Below are 18,662 nucleotides of genomic sequence, written 5' to 3'. Positions count from 1 at the left end.
TTTAAAGGAATTTTAATCACAATTTTAGCTTGCCAAAACCTTAGATCCTTGCATGTTTCAAGTGCCAGTTGGCAAAAAGCAGTAGAAGAAAAAATTGAGCCGATAGGAAAAAGTGTTTCTCACTGGAAGAAGCTTTTGAGAAAATCTCTTTTATACAGAACTTTTACTGCACTTCTAGGGCTGTCCTTATCTTTCAAATAGACAAATTTTGATAATAGGGATGGGTTGTGTCTTTGTTTTCATTTTGTTTGTAAGTTGTAGGTTTGTTGGGGTTTTTCATGTTTTAAATACTCTGCCAAGTTCCTTCAGTTTGCAAACCTAAGAGATGCATGAAGATACAAGACTTACTCTTTGCCATTGTTTATTTGACATGCCTGGATTTTAACAATGACTAGTTTTGGCTCTAGAAATGACCGTGGTACTGAGAATGAGAGGATTTCCTTTTTCCCCTTCCTGCTCTGTCTCACCTTTTGTTGCTTACCTTGGGAAGTGTGGTATTTTGACAATCCTCATATATGTGCAAATCACCTTATTCCATAGTATTTGACATCGCTCATCTGCCTTCATACAAAATTACAAGGAATGAAAGCATTAATTCAGATGTCAACTTAAGGCTAAAAAAGGCTTTAATTTTCTATTATGGGGATAAAGTCACTGGATTTTTGGTCATCTCTTGCACCAATGCTAAATATTTGCCTGTGTTTCAAAGCACTGACCTTAGACTTTTTCTGTGGTTGGATGTCTTAAAGACTTAGAAGCGCAGGCAGCTTTCATAAATGATAGAAACTATGTTCTTCAAGTTGAAAGATACGTTTTTCTCTTGGTTTTGCATTTGGCCCATCCTGACACAGAATATTTTTGTGCACAAGAAGTTGGAGCCAGTCATGTCATATTTTCTGTGTATATATACATATTTGTGTGCATGGGTGCTGCTGACAGACCAAAAAAGAAAATGCATGCATCCTGCTGCTAGGAAAAAAAAATACTTCCAGTGTATTCACTACATTGCAATTAAAAAATAAGCTGTTATCAAAAGCAGCAAGGGGGAGAGAATGAAAGAAAAATACTGGCTAATTAACAGTACCTTAGTGTATAACAGTCTGAAATTCCCCTGCTCAAAAAGAAGATAATTGACTATATAAAACTCGAGAAATGGAAGAATGTGCTTGGCTCTCTCCTCCCTAATTCATAAGTGAAAATCAGCACAACTCTTGGAAAAGTCAGAAAACTTCACACCTTTCAAAACTGGTGAAATGAGAGCAGGGCTATTTCCTAAGCTTAAGCCTCCTATTTTTTCCAGGTTCTGCAGAAATGGACTTACAGACAAAGTAATAATGTATTCGAATTATGCAAACTCATGTGTTAAAATTAATTTTGAAATTATTTACTCTTGACAGCTAGTCATCTGGAATTAAATTTCTAAGACCTGACCTTCTTTATTTTTTCCTGTGGATCAGCTCTTGCAACAAACTAATGGGAGGCAGTGGGAAAGGTAGGCAGTGTCTGTGCTTTGACCAGCCCAGGCCAATGGCACAAAGACCATGTAGCCATTGCTACAACGTCCTTGGCAGTGCTTATGTGACTTAAGAAAATCCTGTCCTACTCAGTCCTAAGGAAGCCTTCCTGAAACTTCGGTGTTTTTTCTGTTCCACACACAGGATTCAAACAGCAAAGAGGCATCTGGAGTGCCACTTCCTTGTGTAGGGACTGGCATTTTACTAAGCAGAGTAATTTTTTTGTAACTCCAGTTCTTCAGATGTGCTGGCTTTGTTTTTTTCCTATTCTCTTACATCCTTCAGATCTTGTGGTAAAATGGAAATAACCATACTTCCTTGATTTTATGAAGTATTGGATATGCCTGAATGAAAAGAATACTTTTTATGTCAGTTCTTTGGTTTTGCCTCTATACTTTCCTACAAACAATATCTGTTATACTGCAGATTAGATGATGTTATGTGGTACCTGGTTTATTGCCAGTTTCAGGGCATCCCTACAAGCTCTGAAAGCTAAATGCACTGAAAAACAAATCAAAGGGAATGACACTGCAATCCACAACTAGGAGCTCTTTGATATACACAGTAAACCTGGTTCCCCTCTCTTTCACATCCAGTAGTTACGGACCAACTCTGTTGCTACCTGAAAGGTGATGCCAATGCAAAACGAGGAAAGAAGACATCGTCCTCTAGTGGGAGTCAATACTCTTGTTCTGAGGAGTTATTGTGGCAGCATGAAAGAACTGGAGAAAAAACCAATATCAGTAAATACATGAAGTGCTGCACCACAGGAGTGAAGTCTCTGTAGTCGTGCATTTCTGTACCCGAGCAGGTGTTTCTATATAAGGAAGTTAAACTAGAATTTTCTATAGCCTGCTCGTTGCAATTGGCTCAGTACCAACACAGACACAGTGATAGGGCTTTGGAAGTGCATCTCAAAGCCTAGTGTCAATCTCATTGGGCAAAGTGCCAAATAGCTCACCTAGACCATCGAGTATTAAAGAGCCTGCACAAGAGGTGGATGTGGGCTTTTTGGGAATGCCTTAGCCAGTGTAACTGTGCTTGGTACACTGTGCTCGGCTTATCTCTTTTCATTTTGTAATGTTTGTTATTTTTGCTGTTATTAAAACCTTTATTTTACAAAGCATATCCTGAGAAGCCGTCTCGCTATTTTATTAAGCCATTTCTCTGCTGGCTGGACCCTCGGAGGTATTGAGAGAAAACTCAGTAAGTCTCCAGTGAAAGAATAGACTTGCTGGTATCTAAAGCAACACAGTGAGCATTGGGGCTTAGATCCAATAGCAATTAAAAGATTTTAAGAGATCTAGGAATAAAATGGTAATTTCCATTTCAGGGAAAAGCAAGTGAGCAGACTCAGCAGTTCTACTGCTTCACTCCACATGGTGCTCCTGCATGTGGCACTGCTATCTTGTGCTGTATAGCTAGTCAAAACTACTTCTGCTTTGGAAGCTGAGACCTCTTTTTTTTCACTTTCTACGTGGTTTTGTGTTTGTCAGGGAGAGATACAATTTTAAAATGCTACTTTAGAGGCAAAGGAAAGATTTGCCTCTGATTGCAAATAGGATTTGTGTCGATTTCTAATAGTTCATTGGGCATGTTTTTGTTGGACGTCTCTCCAGTGTCAGGAGTGGGTTTTAAATTTCCTTTCAATCCTGTTTTACTATGGTGTGCATGGTTTAGAATCACTGCTGCTTTCAGTTAAGGTTAAGTGTTTAGTGTTACTCAAATGGTCCTTGCTGAAAATGTATATTTTCCATTTTGCAGCTATGCAAATTTCTTTTTCTGTGACATTGGAAAAAGTCAATGGAAAAGAAAATCTGCATTACTTTCTTTTCCTGGCATCTCTTGTAGCCATTACAGTCAATCTCAGTAAAAGGTTGCAACTGGCACTAAAGGAACACTGCACCATTATTCTTCCTGGAGTAAAAGAGCAAAAATAGACTCTCAGACTTAGGCACATTTTGTCTTCTTTCTCCTCTTCACATTCTGAAGCTGCTGTGAAGCCCAGCTGCTGCTTTGTCTCTAACATGCACCAAGTTGATTTTTCCCCAGTGCCCTTTTAGCTGACACGTTTGTCAGTGCATTGGCTATTTGCACTTCAGCAGATACAGTACAGTATCACTGTTCCTGTCCTCCTTGCTGTATCTTCTGCTCTCTTCCATTACTCCCACATTGCAGCAACCTGCATCCTCCTCCTCCCCGATATCTAAATGGATTTATTACTCCCTAGCTGCAAATCTCACTGTCTCATCACTTAAGAACATTTAACATCCTTCTCTATTACCTCAAGGCTGATGTCATCCCTTGTTATATTCCTTTATTGTTGTTACTTGCAAAGTCCTGTGTTCCCGTTTTTGCTCTCCCCATGCCTTTCACTAGTACTATTTTAACATTTCTGAATTCTTATCTTCACTGTGTCAGCATTGCACCCGCAGCTCTTTGTCAGTGTCTTATTCTGGATTTCAAGGTCTTATGTAGTTGTTAGTGAATCTTTGGCTTGTTTGGCATTGTTAGAACCAATCACACTGCACATCAGGTATGCAAGAAACCATACTGAGCATATTTCTAAGTAATATGAGTAGAGATGCTGGAGGCCTCTGATATGAGTATTTATATCTTTTACCAAAACTCATGATCATGAGTGCAGGAGTTGAATTTTCTGTGCATAGTTCCACCTGTCCCCCCTTACCTCAATACCTTACAATTTCCCTTCTGTTGAACACTCATCTGTAATTTTCCTTGCAAAACATTTACTCCTTTATCAAATACTTCTTATAATGCATTCTCCATGTCTGCTGGCATTTTGTGTTATCCATCAATAGTTTATATCGCATCTATAGCTCTGCTTTCCCTTTCCACATTCACTCTCCATTACCTACATGCTCGTGTCTCTATTTTCTCATAATCAACAGTGGTCTTGCTTTGGGGTCCCTGTGGATCTGAAAGTCTTTGTCAATTAATCCTGTTTCATAGGCTGCCTTGCCTGCCTTCAAAATCTTTTATTTTCATAAAGCATTGTTACATTGGGCTCAGAACATAAAACACTTTCGATGACACACTAATGCACAAAACAAACAATGAAAAGCTGCAACAAAGAACTTTATTTTCAGCCTTTGTGCTTGTTTGAGCTTGGCATGGAAAACAATTTTCTTGCCTTGCTTTTTGACCTGGGGCAAGAAACTCCTCTTGGAACATCTGGGATTTTTTATTCTGTGAAATAAAGATGCAGATGCTGAGCATCTTCGCAAAGCACTTTCAGAGCTGCAAAAAAAAAAAAAAAAAGTTAAAGGTACTTGATTTTTTTATTCTTATCATGCTTGTTATTCTGTGTGTCAGTCAGTGAAACAAGCACAATGTCTATTCTTAGCAAATAATAATGGTTATAGTTGTTTTGACTCATCTGAGGTTTTCTTGAGTGGCTAAGTTGCTAATGCAACTGATGTTCTGAACTCCTACAGACTTCTTGGTGTTTTCACAGCCATGTATTTTTTTGCAAGGGATGTACCACCTCCCTTGCTTTCTGCTTGTTCTCATACAAAGTTCTTTATCTTGATGTAGAGTCTGTTTCCCTTTTTTGTGTCAAATGCAAGATCTGGCCTTAGTATTGTTTGCTCTTAAGTTGCTCTGTTTGATTCACTCATCTGGTAGAATTGGCTTTATTTTTTGTATGTTTGTTTGATTGATTGATTTGATTTTTGTTGTTTGGGTTTGGTTTTTTGTTTGTTTGTTTTTTAAAGAAATAAATGTATACCTTTTTCAGCTTAGGAAATACTGTCTACAATGCCACATTAAAAGACAAAAAAAGTTGCTTAGCTGTCCCCATAGCAGAACATTCCCTGAATATTTGCTGTTTGCACTGTAGGAAAGAAAGCTCTCCCAGATAACTGTTCACAGATTTCTATTCGTTTGGGGGATGGTTTTATTTTGAACAGTGTTGTTCAGTAATATCTTTGCTTGGAAGGATGCCAAGGTCATCCAGTGCAGCACAGGCAGCTCTCCCCATTGTAGGGCTTCCAATTAAACTAATACTACCAGCTGTGTGTTCTTTTGTCTGCCCTGGACTAGACTGTGGTATTGTGCTTCCCACTGCATCTCTCCAGCAGAGCCTGTTGTCTCCATATTAATAGTTTGGGCAAGAAAAGGGGGCTATGAAACAATTCAGATAAGAGAGGAAATGTAAAGGAACTTCTGGCACTGTGAGCTATGCTCAGGAATGGACCTTATAACCTTGAAAAGATGGGTGTGGGGAACATAAATATAATCTCTTTTATTTAAATCATGCAAAAGTGTTTTACAAAGATGTCAAAGTATCATAATCACTGAAGCATAAGGGAAATCAGATTACTGATCCCAAATTAGTCATGCAACAAAGTGATGGCAGAGTTGGCCCCAGGATATGACATTTAGACATTTTCAAGCAATTTCGATAATGCATTTTGACTTAGGTATATTTTTAAAAGTCAGGTTTCAGAAACTGGAGGGTCACACCACATATTTTATTTGAACAAGTGACATCAGAGGCAAAAAACTTAAATTTTTGTTGATTTAAAAGCAGGCTTTTGCAAAATCTAACATTAATTTTATTCATATCAATTCTATCAATATCTAGCAATGTATCAACAAAAAACAGTTTTGTCTCAAGCAGTAGCATTTTTACTGGGATATGCAACCAAGATATTGCAGTTCTTGGTACAGGAAAACCTTATCAAGAAAGAAATTCAGCACCTCCCTAAAAATTTAACTTGACAAGCCTTTTATCTTTGTTGGAAATGATGATAAAGGACTGCTTCAAGCACCATAAAAGTTGAATAGCTATTAAGATTGTTTTGAAATGTTCCAAATTGTAAAAACTTTTACCAAGAATTTTGTTGTCCTAATATCAATCATATTTGATTCTTTGCTGAAGAAGGATACTTGCAATTATTAAAAATGTATTATCTTTAACCTGAAGTCCAGAAGCTGAGCTGTGTTCGGAGCATGTAACAGAGGGAACACTTTATCCTAAGCCAAAACACTCTGAAAGCTCTGTGTGGGAACGCTCTCTCTCCCATATTTATCCGCATGAAGGAATTCAGAAGGGCTCACAAGGGACAAAGCCTCAGCAGCATCAGTAGGCCCTGGGAAAACACCCTTGTATGTTCCAGATCTCTGTCTCTTAATGAAAATAGTGCTCTGGCTTTAGGAGAAGGTGATCCTCTGTAGTCATGACATCTGGTGCTGTCCTTTGTCTTCAAAATCAATCTCCATGTGGGCCTGAATATGGAACTCCATTCCTCACACTGTAAATATTCCCACTGAGATCAATAGGTGTGTTTGCAAAGTAAAATGGTACTGTGAGTAAGAGCCATATGATATGAGACAACAGGTCTGGCACTAAAATATGTTTTTAGATTTTTAGGTAAATATATTCTCACATGGGTTTTTTTTGTTTTGGCCTGCACCTGCTGTGTATGCAGAAGTCTTGCAGAAGAAATAATTGTACAGTTTATTATTAGATATTAATATGTAAATACATATTGTTTTTTACCATCCCATTACTCATTTGCATATGTAAATGCAGGTTAACTGCCTGTGTAACTTTACCAGTGAAAATTTGACTATTTCAAAATTTAGCCTTGCGTGTGTTCTGGGGAATTATGCTACAAGTCCATGTTATTTCTTCATTCAAGCTCTCCAGCCTGTTAGAAACACAGTATAACCACTTTGATTCACAGGGTAACCCTTCAAAATTGCAGACCAATGATTATTAATTTCTTTGATATTTATTGATTGCATCAACATTATTCATGATGAACACCATTTTATTAATGTAGATGTCACTGCCATTGTACTTAAGGCTGTATACTGTAACTAATGGGACCATTAGTTAGTTTTAAGGTGTTATATTTTGCACAGTCAACTTTATGTCTTTCTTAAGGAGGTGAGGAAAGTAAACATATAGAAACTGTTAACTGAATTTTGTAAGCATTTTACTATTTATAAGACTAGCTTGTGGGGAAGATTGTCTTCTAAAGAAAAAGAAAAGTTTATGTGAGATTATATATATATATATATATATATACACTGTGTATATATATCTCTTAAATCTCAGAAGAAACTTCATTTTTCCTTGGACAAATTAATGTACATAATGCATTTCAGTTGTCTTCAAAAGTTGACAGCAAGCCTGAGCTGTTATTTCAAGTTTTCCCTGTATAATGCAAAGATACTATTATTCATGGAGCTGTTGTGCTAGACTTTGAAGAGTGCTTATCTCCTTGTGGTCATGTTAATACCGTAGACGAAATCAGTTTTTAGTGTTTTTGAGAAGATCCAGTGTTGGGTATCGTTTCTAAGGGAAAATTCATTTCTGAATAGGGTGGACAGGACAGTCTTCCAGCTTAGACCAAAAGACACCTCAAAGGGTCTAATGAAAAATGTACCCATATTTTCCTTGACTGGACCTTCTGGTTTCAGCTCTCAGTGTGTTTCGACAGCAAAATAGGCCATGTGCTCTGAAATGTTCTCACTCCCGATATCGCTGTGTTTTCTTACAGCCTGTGACCTGATGAACCAAGGCATCCTGGCCCTTGTCAGCTCCATCGGCTGCACGTCAGCAGGATCCCTGCAGTCTCTGGCCGATGCCATGCACATCCCTCACCTCTTCATCCAGCGCTCCATGACAGGAACGCCAAGGAGCGGCTGCGGGCTCACCAGGAGCAACCGCAACGATGACTACACGCTCTCCGTGCGGCCCCCTGTCTACTTAAATGATGTCATCTTGAGAGTGGTCACAGAGTATGCCTGGCAGAAGTTCATTATTTTTTACGATAATGACTATGGTAAGTATTTATTTATGTATTTATTTATTTATATATCAGAGGGATTTTGTCAAATCCATAATCCTGTTGAAAAGTGTCACATTAAAGCTTTATAGTTTTCCAGTAGATTATGTTTTGCTTGTGAACATTTAGGGTTCTGGCAGCATTTCACAGCACCTCAGAGAAATCTATTTCCAAAATCTATCAACACGTAGAGGTTTATTTGATAATGTCTTTGTTAGAGTTAGCTTATAAATGAAGAAAGTATGTGTTTTTCTATGCTACCCATGTTTATGAAGCATAAAAGGTTTTAGCAAGCTCTCTTGATTTTTTGGGCATTAGAAACATAAAATGACAATTCAAGATGCAACATGTAAGATTTCCATTCTGTAGATTTGTTTATTGTGTAGTGAATCTCTTCTGTTTGTTGGTGTCTTAGGGTGCCAAACCTCTGACCTACATTCACCACCCCTTCAGATTCTGACCAGAAAGTATATCTCGGTAGAACCTCCAATAACAAAAGATATTGTCCTGGTTTAGGGCAAATTTGGGAGGAAACCTCTGAATAGGGTCCCTCTGGAAAGCAAACCCAAAAGGCCCCTCCCCCCAGCCGGTCTGGGAAAAGAACTTCTTTGGAGAAAAGTGGAAAAAACCTATTTATTTAACAACAAAATGCCTACAAGCATAAAGAATGAATAATATGAAACAATAAAACCCTTCGCTGCTCCGAACAGAGATGGTAAACCTGAGAAAATCCTTGCCGTGGGTGGCTCAGCTCACTCAGTTCTTTATCAGTCCCAGTCCCTCCGGAGGTCCAGGCCCGGTGGGCCACAGGTGCGAGCCCTCGGTGCTTCTCTGGGGTTTTCAGTCCAGAGCAGATTCAAGGAATCCCAAGAAAAAGGAAAAAACACTCCAGGGAACTTCTCTGCCCTAGCTAGCTAAAACTAACTAAAAAGCAGAAAAAGATCTCTGTCCCAGCCGCCGGTCTGTGCTTCAGACGAACACAGTCCGGAGAGGAATGTGCAGGAGGAGAGCTGTTTTGAAAACAAACTTGGTGCTTCTTCATTCCTTGCTTTGCTTTCAGAGCCAGTCTTAAAGGCACAGAACTCAATATACAGCACAAACAGAACAGATTGTTGGGGATACAAGCATCATAAAGTCACCCTAGGACATTCTACCTCTTATCTCCATATTGTCAACTTAATACTAAAACTAAATAAATTCTAACTTTACACACACATACTTCATACATGCATATATATACACAGTATACAACTATATACAGACAATGGCAGTGACATTCAGCAAATAATGATATTTACACATGGTTCTCACTCAACAATCAGATCTCTCTGAGGTACACATCGTGTTGTTCTATTTTTCTGCATTATCTGTTATGTACAACTTGGGTTTTGAGCTAAGACAATCTTACAGATGGATTTGTCTGTACTTGAGGTAGATCTGATCCAAACTGTCTTTTTTCACAAACCTCTCAAATGTAACTAGGTGGCTTTCGCTAAATGCTGCTCTCAATTTTTGAAAGATTCTTTACTCAATGCTTTCAAGGTAGTCTTTAAAAGTCTATGGTATCTTTTTTACTTTTTTAGCAGCTGGTGCATGGTAGGGAATATGGTACACTCACTTAATACTATGTTTTCTAGCCTAGGTGTTTATAAGGCTGTTTTTGAAATGAGTCTTATTGTCTGACTTAATTTTCTCAGGGGTACTATGTCTCTAAAGAACTTGCTTTTCAAGGTTTAGAATGGTGTTACGGGCCGTAGCGTGAGGTACAGGGTAGGTTTTTAGCTATCTTGTGGTGGCTTCTACTGTTGTGAGCACATAGCACTTACCTTGGCATGTCTGGGGTAGTGTAATATAATCAGTTTGCAAGGTTTCTCTATACTTATACTTGGACTACTGCCCACCATATTATAGGGGCTTTACTCGTTTGGCTTGCTTGATCGCAGCACACGTTTCACAGTCAGGGATAACCTGAGAAATGCCGTCTATGGTTAGATCTACTCTTCGGTTTTGTGCTTACTTATAGGTGTCATTTCTGCCCTGATGACCTGAGGCATCATGGGCCTATTGAGCTAGGAACAACTTTTTTTTTATGTTGTCAATTTAGGTTTATCTTTGACACCTCTATCTTGGCAGTTTGATCTACTTGCTTGTTGTTTCGGTGCTTTAAATATAAAACATGTAGAAAGAAGTTCTGGAAAGTGAAGAAGTTGAGGAGGAGGGCTTGGACAAAAAAACATTCCCTCTGTTTTGAGTTCATTCAGTGTTCCTGAAAGGTGCTGAATTGGTGGTTTTTGTGTGATAGAGTAAGTGTGACACAGATGGCAGTGTCACAAGACTGCACCATCCAGCTCGGTGAATCAGCAAATTTCAGTCCAGATATTTTCTACAGCTGACAAGAGAACTGGAAAGATTTCTGCAGTATGGCTGCATTATCTAACAAATTTAACAATCTTTATTTCTGTGAAAAATTGCTTTGCAACCAGACCTGTTTTCTTCAGATACATCCAATATTCATAAGTAATCATGACTGGCTTGGATGAGCATTTTAAAACTTATGTTCAAAGTTTTAAGTTTAAGTTATAGAAAAATGCTCACTTCAGCAGTTTACTGTGCATAAGATCTGGTTCATTCAGGTCAGGTGTTATTGATTTTTGTTCCCTGCCTACATAATAAATTCTTAAATTAGAAGAATAGAAAGTGATGAATAGGAGAATTCTTCTTCATAACAAAGCAGCACCTAAAAGCACTAGCCATGGGATAAGGAACACACACACAAAAACCCCTACCAAAAATAAACAAACAAAATATCTAAAAATCTTATATCAGAGTATTTTTTTCAGAAATTATGAGCTTGTGTATTTAACTGCCAGGCACCTATGAAGACAACTATAAACCTTTGATTTGAGGTATCTTTTTGCATGTGTTTTTGAGTTTAAAAGACTCAAGCAAATTTTATAATTAATATCTTTGAATAATTATATTCAAAAATACTGGATTTAAATTATTCAAGTTTCATTATTTAATTTAAAAATACGGTTCAGACACCATGATATTTTGTCCTTGATATCTGAGTAAGGGCTTCCTAATGATGTGACCTATGTAACACAGATGCCTGCCTGCCTGCCTGCAAGGAAGTAGTTTCAGAGCAGTAGCCCATTCAGTGACACATCATCCTCAAATGTGACCTGTGGCAAATATTTGGTCTCTGTACCAGCCTCTCTGGCATTCTGAATTCAGTAGTCAACAAGTAATGCCATACTAACCAAGACAGATTGGTAATCTGACTCTAATTAGTGAGCACCATCACAAACATCAGGAAAAGGCACAAAAAGCCCCCAACATTCTGCATTTACTATATACTGAGCAGTCTGCCCCCTTTCGAACCATTTGTGTGCCTTGAGCATTTTAGGGGGAATAGGTCGTTTTTTTGGGGTAAGGGGGGTGTGTGCATAGTTTGGAATTAATATCATGGATAAAATGATTTAAAATGCAACCTGATTTTTAAATTAGCCTGTGACTGAGTAGAGCTCTTAGATGTGCAAAGGTATGTTTCTTTAGACTGTATCAAGCTCAATCCTTGATTTCATCAGGCATCCTAGGGCAGCAAACAATTTTTTGTATTCTTTTGCTTCCTACAGTTTCTTTATAAAATTTTATGTTGCTGATTCCATTGATGGTTTCCCCCTTCATTTTTAATAACAGAGCAGAACTTTCAGATCACCATCCCTAACCTTTGGCCTCTCATTCTTTCCTTTGTTCACTGGCTCTCCATTGCTTCTTCTTGCTCATACTGGAACACCCCTCTAATTCTTTGCTACCCTGTTTCAGGTGAAATCATTAGGTTTGACACTGTGTTTTGTCTGTTCACAATCCTTTTACCCAGTTTTTGATCTATGACAGCAGTTTTTCACAGACACATAGTGACATTTTTTGATTTGTATCCCCTAGAGAGTAATCTTGCCAGATTGTTATAAATATTAACAAATTATATAATTTTCTCTGCTTTTCCTGCTATTTTATTGATAAACTGAGAAACATTTCTCATATGTTAGCAGTTCACATTTTCTCTTCCTGGATTCTCTGTTGATGGAAGAGGAGCTACACAGAGAGAGGGACAAAGAAATTAATGGCATCAAAAGAGGAACTGGAATCATTTTTAAGTGATTACAGAGTGGATAAGTCTGAATTTAGTATTTACCATGCTTTGAGCAGCAGGTTGGACAGTGTGATGTCCTGAAATCCCATCCAACTCTAACTATTCCGTGATTCTGTGATGTTGGAGAAAGCCATTCTTTGGATGGATCTCTAGATGTGAAATGTTTTTACAAAACAAAACTATTCCAGCATCAGTTTGAATTTTTAAAAAGAGAGTTGGCCCAAGAACTGCAGAAGACTGAAAAAGGGAACATTGCCATTAGCTTCTGTGCCTGTTTTAGGAAGAAGTCAGGACTGGGCATGCAGATATGGGGTAGAGGTCCAGGAATAATCCATCCCTTTGGTCAGCATCAGTGCAGATAAGGGTGGTTGCAAGTTCCTCTGGAAGAACCCAGTACTGTACCTCAGCTTGCCTGAGAAGTTCTGCTGCAGTGAGACTTATTTATTTTCTCCAAAAAAAATTCTTGCTAAAAGCTTTGCTCAGTGTAACTGCTTGCAGCAGTTAATATTTGGCATTTTAATAGAAAATTTAGTATTAAACATTAAAGCAGGTGGGAGTTTGATACCTGCATTAGAATTAATTTCATATTAGGAAGAGGTTATTGATATGTTGTGCACAGCGGTCTGCAAAACTGACACCTGTGCAAGCAGCAATTTTTTGCCATGGTGATATTTTTTCATGTGTAGCGATCGTTTCTTCTCAAGGTGTGTATCATAACATGAAGTGGTGTCTCCATAGCAGTAAATGACACTTGACAAATAATGAGAATATAGATTCTGGTATATATTCATCTTTTTTTCTCATTGTTGCCATATTTTTGTAAGTTAGAAAGTGTGAAAGCCCTAACAGATTGACTGATTCCAGCAGCCAGCAGAATTTCAGTACTTTCCTTTTCAATAAATTATTTTTATAGTAATTTGATTTAATTATTTGAAACAAAATACTTTAGTTGTATTACTGAAATTATGTCCAGTAATAATTTTGCTCTGTGGAGGAAAATGGGCCTTTCATATTTAAAATAAATTTTCCTGCAGTAAAATTGGGATCTTATCCAAAGTGGATATTACGCTAAACCAGTTGCCTTGAACCTTTAATATAAGCTGCAAACCTTTATGTGTCAATTTATCAAAATCAAAGTTTTTAAATTCTATCAATAGGATTGCTTTTGGGTTTTATCTTGGAGCCTATCATAGATTCCTTTTCATTATCAGAGAATTTTTTTATAATGGAAAAGTTTTCTGCAGGTCTGAGAATAATTTTCCCTATGTTACCCTCCTTAAAAATCTTAAACTCTTATTTTGAATATAACTAGATGAGTATATTCAATTTTACTGTTTTAACGCTACTGTACTAACATCTAAATCTTAGAAACTTCAAGTCTACTTAAAGGTTCTTTACTGATAAGGAAAGTCTTTGAAGGAAGCAATTCTTTCATTAAGCCATAACCAACTGGATGTTGAAAAAGTGAAGTAGAAATGCATTTCTGAAATAACTGTCATCTAAGTTTTCCAATTATGTTTCTTTTCCAAGACATTTGAAGGTAGGTTGACTATTTTAAGACAAAACAAAGGACACCTTGATAATTGTAAAAAACCCATATTTTCCTGACTTAGTAAAGTTTCTAGAAAAGCCAGTCTTTTGTAAGTGGTAGAGCCTCCCCAGTATCAAATGTAAGGCCCACATGCAATAGGAATTAATGAGTGGAGATGTGAGAAAAAAGAACATTTTTTAAAGTGGGCAGGCTTAGGTGATATTTGCTGTGTTTCGTTTACCACAATTATATCTTCAGTGTATAAATTTAAATGAACTTTTGAAAATCAGAACAAGTTGTCTTTTCCCCAATCCTTGCACTCTGCGAGCATGATCTAGACCAAACTCCCAGTGCAGTCAGTCCCCTTGTATTCAGTGCATTTTGTTCTTTCTGGTAAAACTAGTTAGGGCCTGTCCAGGACATGAAATCTGATTTTGTTTAAGAAAATTTAATACATGGATATTAAAAGCATTCAAGAACAATTCTGCTCTTCTTTAAAGGCCATGAAAGACAGTCTTCTTGCTGAGATAAAGAGTAGGCAGCATGAAATGCAGCAAAATTATTCAGTAGACTGATGCCTTTCTCAAACTGCTATTAAAATTACTATCCACACAGAATGTAGAAGCCAAATGTACTTCATTTAAGCAGACAAATCAGCTCCTACTCGCTTCATTCTTGACTGCTCAGCTCAATGTGTAGGATCACTGTTCAGAGGGTGTTTGTGCATCTCCTCACAAGCAGATGTAGAGACTGGGAAGCTCCTCCTCTGGTCTGAATTCCCTCTTAGAAGCATCAGCACCCTTTCAGTGAAGGCATTTTCAGATTGGACACTGTAAATGTATAACATATCTTTGGAAACTGCAAAGTTTGGATTTGTAAAAAGAACCACTGCCATCTGTAAGCATTTTGAGCAAGTTTGCCAAGTTATTAATCTTTATGGATTCAAGTTCAAAGGGAGCAAAATGCAGTTTGAAACAGCAAATGCTACCTGATCCACAGAATGGCACCTGACAGTGGCCAGTCCCCAAAAAACAACATGAAAGAGACAGACACTTTTCACGGAACAAAATAGTAATTTGAGACCAGAATGTGTGAGCCCAGGCTGTATAAGCAGTGATTGAGCTGCAATCCCAGCATATTGTTGGGTTTTATCTCTGCGGTGTATCAACAAGGGACAAGCTTTTGCAATTCATGTCTTACTCTCAGGCAGTTTACAGCTCACTGTATTTTCCAGGAAAAAAATGTAGATACTTTTCTGTAGTAGTAAATTCTTTATGAAGAAACCAGTCAATCACTGCAAGAACATAGTTGTGAATTTTGTGCAATTTACAGTGTAGGTATTTCTGCATTTCTAAGATGAAAGACATAAAGTCTAGCTGTTTGAAAACATTTATTTTTAATGTTTTGTTGCTGCTAAAGTAGGTAGAAAGATTCTGCAATTTTCCTCTTGAAAGGCTGAGAGAATAAGACTTTTTTCTAGAAAATTAATTTTATCTTAATCCAAATTCTTTTACAGTGATGATAGTAACATTTAAAAACCCTTCTGTATTTTATGTTAAAAGAAAAAAATTCCTAACACCACTTCTCTTTCCCAATTTTTGACCTAACCCTGTGTATTTCACCCCAGCATGCTTTTGATATGCAGCCATCACTGGAGATCTATGAAATATTTACTGATTCCAGAACTAAGATATCTTTCCTTACAGTTTTTTGACCTTCCTACTAATACGGCAAATATTTGGCAATATTGGCAATAGATATTTTCCATTCCCTTAGGTGATAATTCAATTTTAACTTTTTTAAAGAAGAGAAAAAAAAAAAAAGCAAGCATTAAGGCTATGAGGGGATTTGCTTTGTGAGGCTGAAGGAGGCATTCCGATAGGAAACAGAGGTTGAAGAAGAAATTGTCAAGACTTGGCTGGAGCAGAAGGGAGGAAGTTAGCAGTAAGAAAGATTTCAGAGGGCATCTGTCTTGAAAAACTTCTTCATGCATCTCCCTTCTTGCTCCTTTATCATATACAAGGGTTTCCAATTATTTCTGCACAAGGAAAGGATGAAGGCAGTGGTGTGAGGTACCTGGCCAGTAGAAGGTGTCTCAAGCTCAGTCTGAAAAAGGATTTTGGAGAAAGAGACAAAAAAAACTTAGAATCTTAAGGAGAGAGCATCTGTATTACTGAGGAGTTCAGCCTAAGTAAACAGGTCTGTGAAACTATGAAGATAAAAGAGCATTATCCCTATCCCTACCCCAGAAAGGCAGTGGTTTTCAAATGTGTAATTCTACAGAATTGGAGTGCTGTTCTTTAAAGATCCCAGCAAAGCAGGGATTATACCTGGAACCTGAAATGCTGAGCTGCTTGCAGAAAGGCTACCTCCTGTGTTTTAAGAGGGGTGATATTCTGAGATGATGCCCATCTGTATGTATGGGCCTCAAATTCCCAGCATTTCCTTTAAAACCCATATAGAGTAAGTGATCCTGTGGACACCTTCCTGCACACACATTTCCCCGAAATAAATATGATGACCACTGGCATAGATGTGCTTGAAACCATAACATTTTCTAATCATTTAAATATTTAATGCAAGTTTAATAAAGACTCATAAAAAATCATGCTCTCTTTAATCGATTGCAAATGCTTATAATTACCCTGAGGCTGTTTTCAGCTGCTTGATGACTATAATATTCTCAAGTCTTTCTCCAGACATTCTTAAAACTCTTTATTACTCATCTGGCTCTTTGCCAGCTTCCCATACTCATTTGCTTCACTGTGCCTCAATAAACATACAATTAATTCAAGCTTATTACTGAACTTTTTTTTCCCCATCAGTATTTATTACATCATTCAGATAAGGAGCATTAGTTTTCATCTGTGTAACTTCAGTGTGTCAGGTGAGTACTTCTGTCACAACTTGCATTTGCTGATTGATGTTACCACTGCAAATTGAGTCTATAATTTGGGTGACCCTAAAAGGATTCAACTTCTGAATTATTCTATAAAATTTCTCCAGTGGAAAAGTAGGCATGCTTCTACTTTTCAGCCACAGAACACTTGGAGGAATGTATTGCAGGAGCTATAAGTGAATACGTAGCAAGATAAGAGACTGTCACTCCTCCATGTTGCAGTCCTTAGGGAGGGGATGGGTAAAGCGTTCCAAGATTTTGCCTGACAGACCTGTGTTGTGTTAGTAAGCTGGGGCCAAAATAAAACTGTAGGTGTTCGCTCAATGTCTGTGCAGTGGGAAAACTCTGTAAATGAAGTGTTATTTTGAGGTTCTGCAGAGGTACAAGATTTCATTTGTATATGCAGCCTTCGTCAGAAGAAGAGTGATTTATTTAAAGATTATTTGAGTACCTGAAGTTTGTACTGATATCTGCCACTGTTTGCTAAGTATTTTTCAACTCTCACCACATTGTTCTATCTTCTCAGAAGTATTAAGTTTGTAAGTTTATATTTTGGCAGCTAAATAAATGAACAGTAATCAAATGAGGAAACTTTTGAGAAAAGTAATTTTTGCATGTTGACTGGAAGAAATTATATCACCATTGGGGAAAAAAAGTGCATGGTTATCACCGTGGAGGCCCAACCAGGAACACAGACTGGGGACACAGATCTGGGTGCAACAACAGCAGCAGGGCAGAAGACCTGCCCTTAGTTTATTTTTCCATTTTATATCTGTGTCAAGGTGACCATGGATTGGAGAAGGGTATCGCCACCTCTCCTGTCACATTGGTCCAGGAGGCTGTCATTCAGCCTCCCCTTCTCTTGGAGAAAGTATTCATAACATTGCCAATATTTACAAAACATGGTCCTGTGTTTACAATTCACCAGTGTGAGAAACTGCACGTTTCTCCTTTAATATGAACGCTCAGCAAACCAGGAAAATTCATGGCAACATCTCACCCTTTTAAGTATATTAAAAAGAAAACAAAAAAAGAAAAATGAACAATTCTATGACAGGAAAAAAGAAAGAAAAAAAAAACTTGTATAAAGTTCACCGACCTTCATTTAGGTGACGGTGTGAGGGCTACATGTTGGTCTGATTCTGCCTTTGCTACCCAGGGTTTCACCCTGAACCCCTTGCAATAACCTGCTCAAAATATCTCGAGCATAGTCTAACATAATTCAACCAACACCCTCATATTTTTAAATTTTTATAAGATACAAGGGAATATACGGTGCAAAAGGCAGGAGCATTCCAAGAAAAATTTAACCACTCAATTGAAAATTCTGAACCCCAAAAGTTCTGTCCCAAAACCACAACCCCCAAACAACGTGCCCTTTCCCCACAGAGGTCACAATGGCTACCATACATAAAACTGAGCCGTAGCAAACAATTCCTCTGAGTCCATGATTAACAGTCCGCTGGCTCTCAGCATCACACTGCTTCAGTCTGTCCTTGTCCAGCAGCTCCACAGGATCCAAAGTCTCTATGGAGGCCATATAGGAAAAGAGAGGATGCCAGTCCGTGTCCATGTCAATCAGATCTCGAAGAGGCTTCTGTGATGGGTGGCACTAGGGTGGCACAGGGTGCACAAAGTTTCAGGATCAAACAGGATCAGTCCAATGCACCTGAGGCAGCTCAGCAGACTTTCAGCGGCCGCCTTCTTAGCATGGATCACAGAACCTGAGGATAGAGAA

The 18,662-nt window shown here is 37.9% G+C and overlaps 1 protein-coding gene across 1 annotated transcript in view; it reads left to right on the top strand.

The window, feature by feature from the left end:
- LOC134563452 (glutamate receptor ionotropic, delta-2-like) overlaps positions 1-18,662 on the top strand; it is an 845,768-nt gene that overhangs the window by 407,009 nt on the left and 420,097 nt on the right. Inside the window, exon 3 of the mRNA XM_063421373.1 lies at positions 8,051-8,335. Within this exon, the coding sequence (XP_063277443.1) occupies positions 8,051-8,335 (285 nt within the window). The remainder of the gene's footprint in view (positions 1-8,050; positions 8,336-18,662) is intronic.

Source organism: Prinia subflava, chromosome W, assembly GCF_021018805.1.
Source record: "Prinia subflava isolate CZ2003 ecotype Zambia chromosome W, Cam_Psub_1.2, whole genome shotgun sequence".
NCBI lineage: Eukaryota > Metazoa > Chordata > Aves > Passeriformes > Cisticolidae > Prinia > Prinia subflava.
This window is presented reverse-complemented; position numbering and strand designations above follow the sequence as displayed.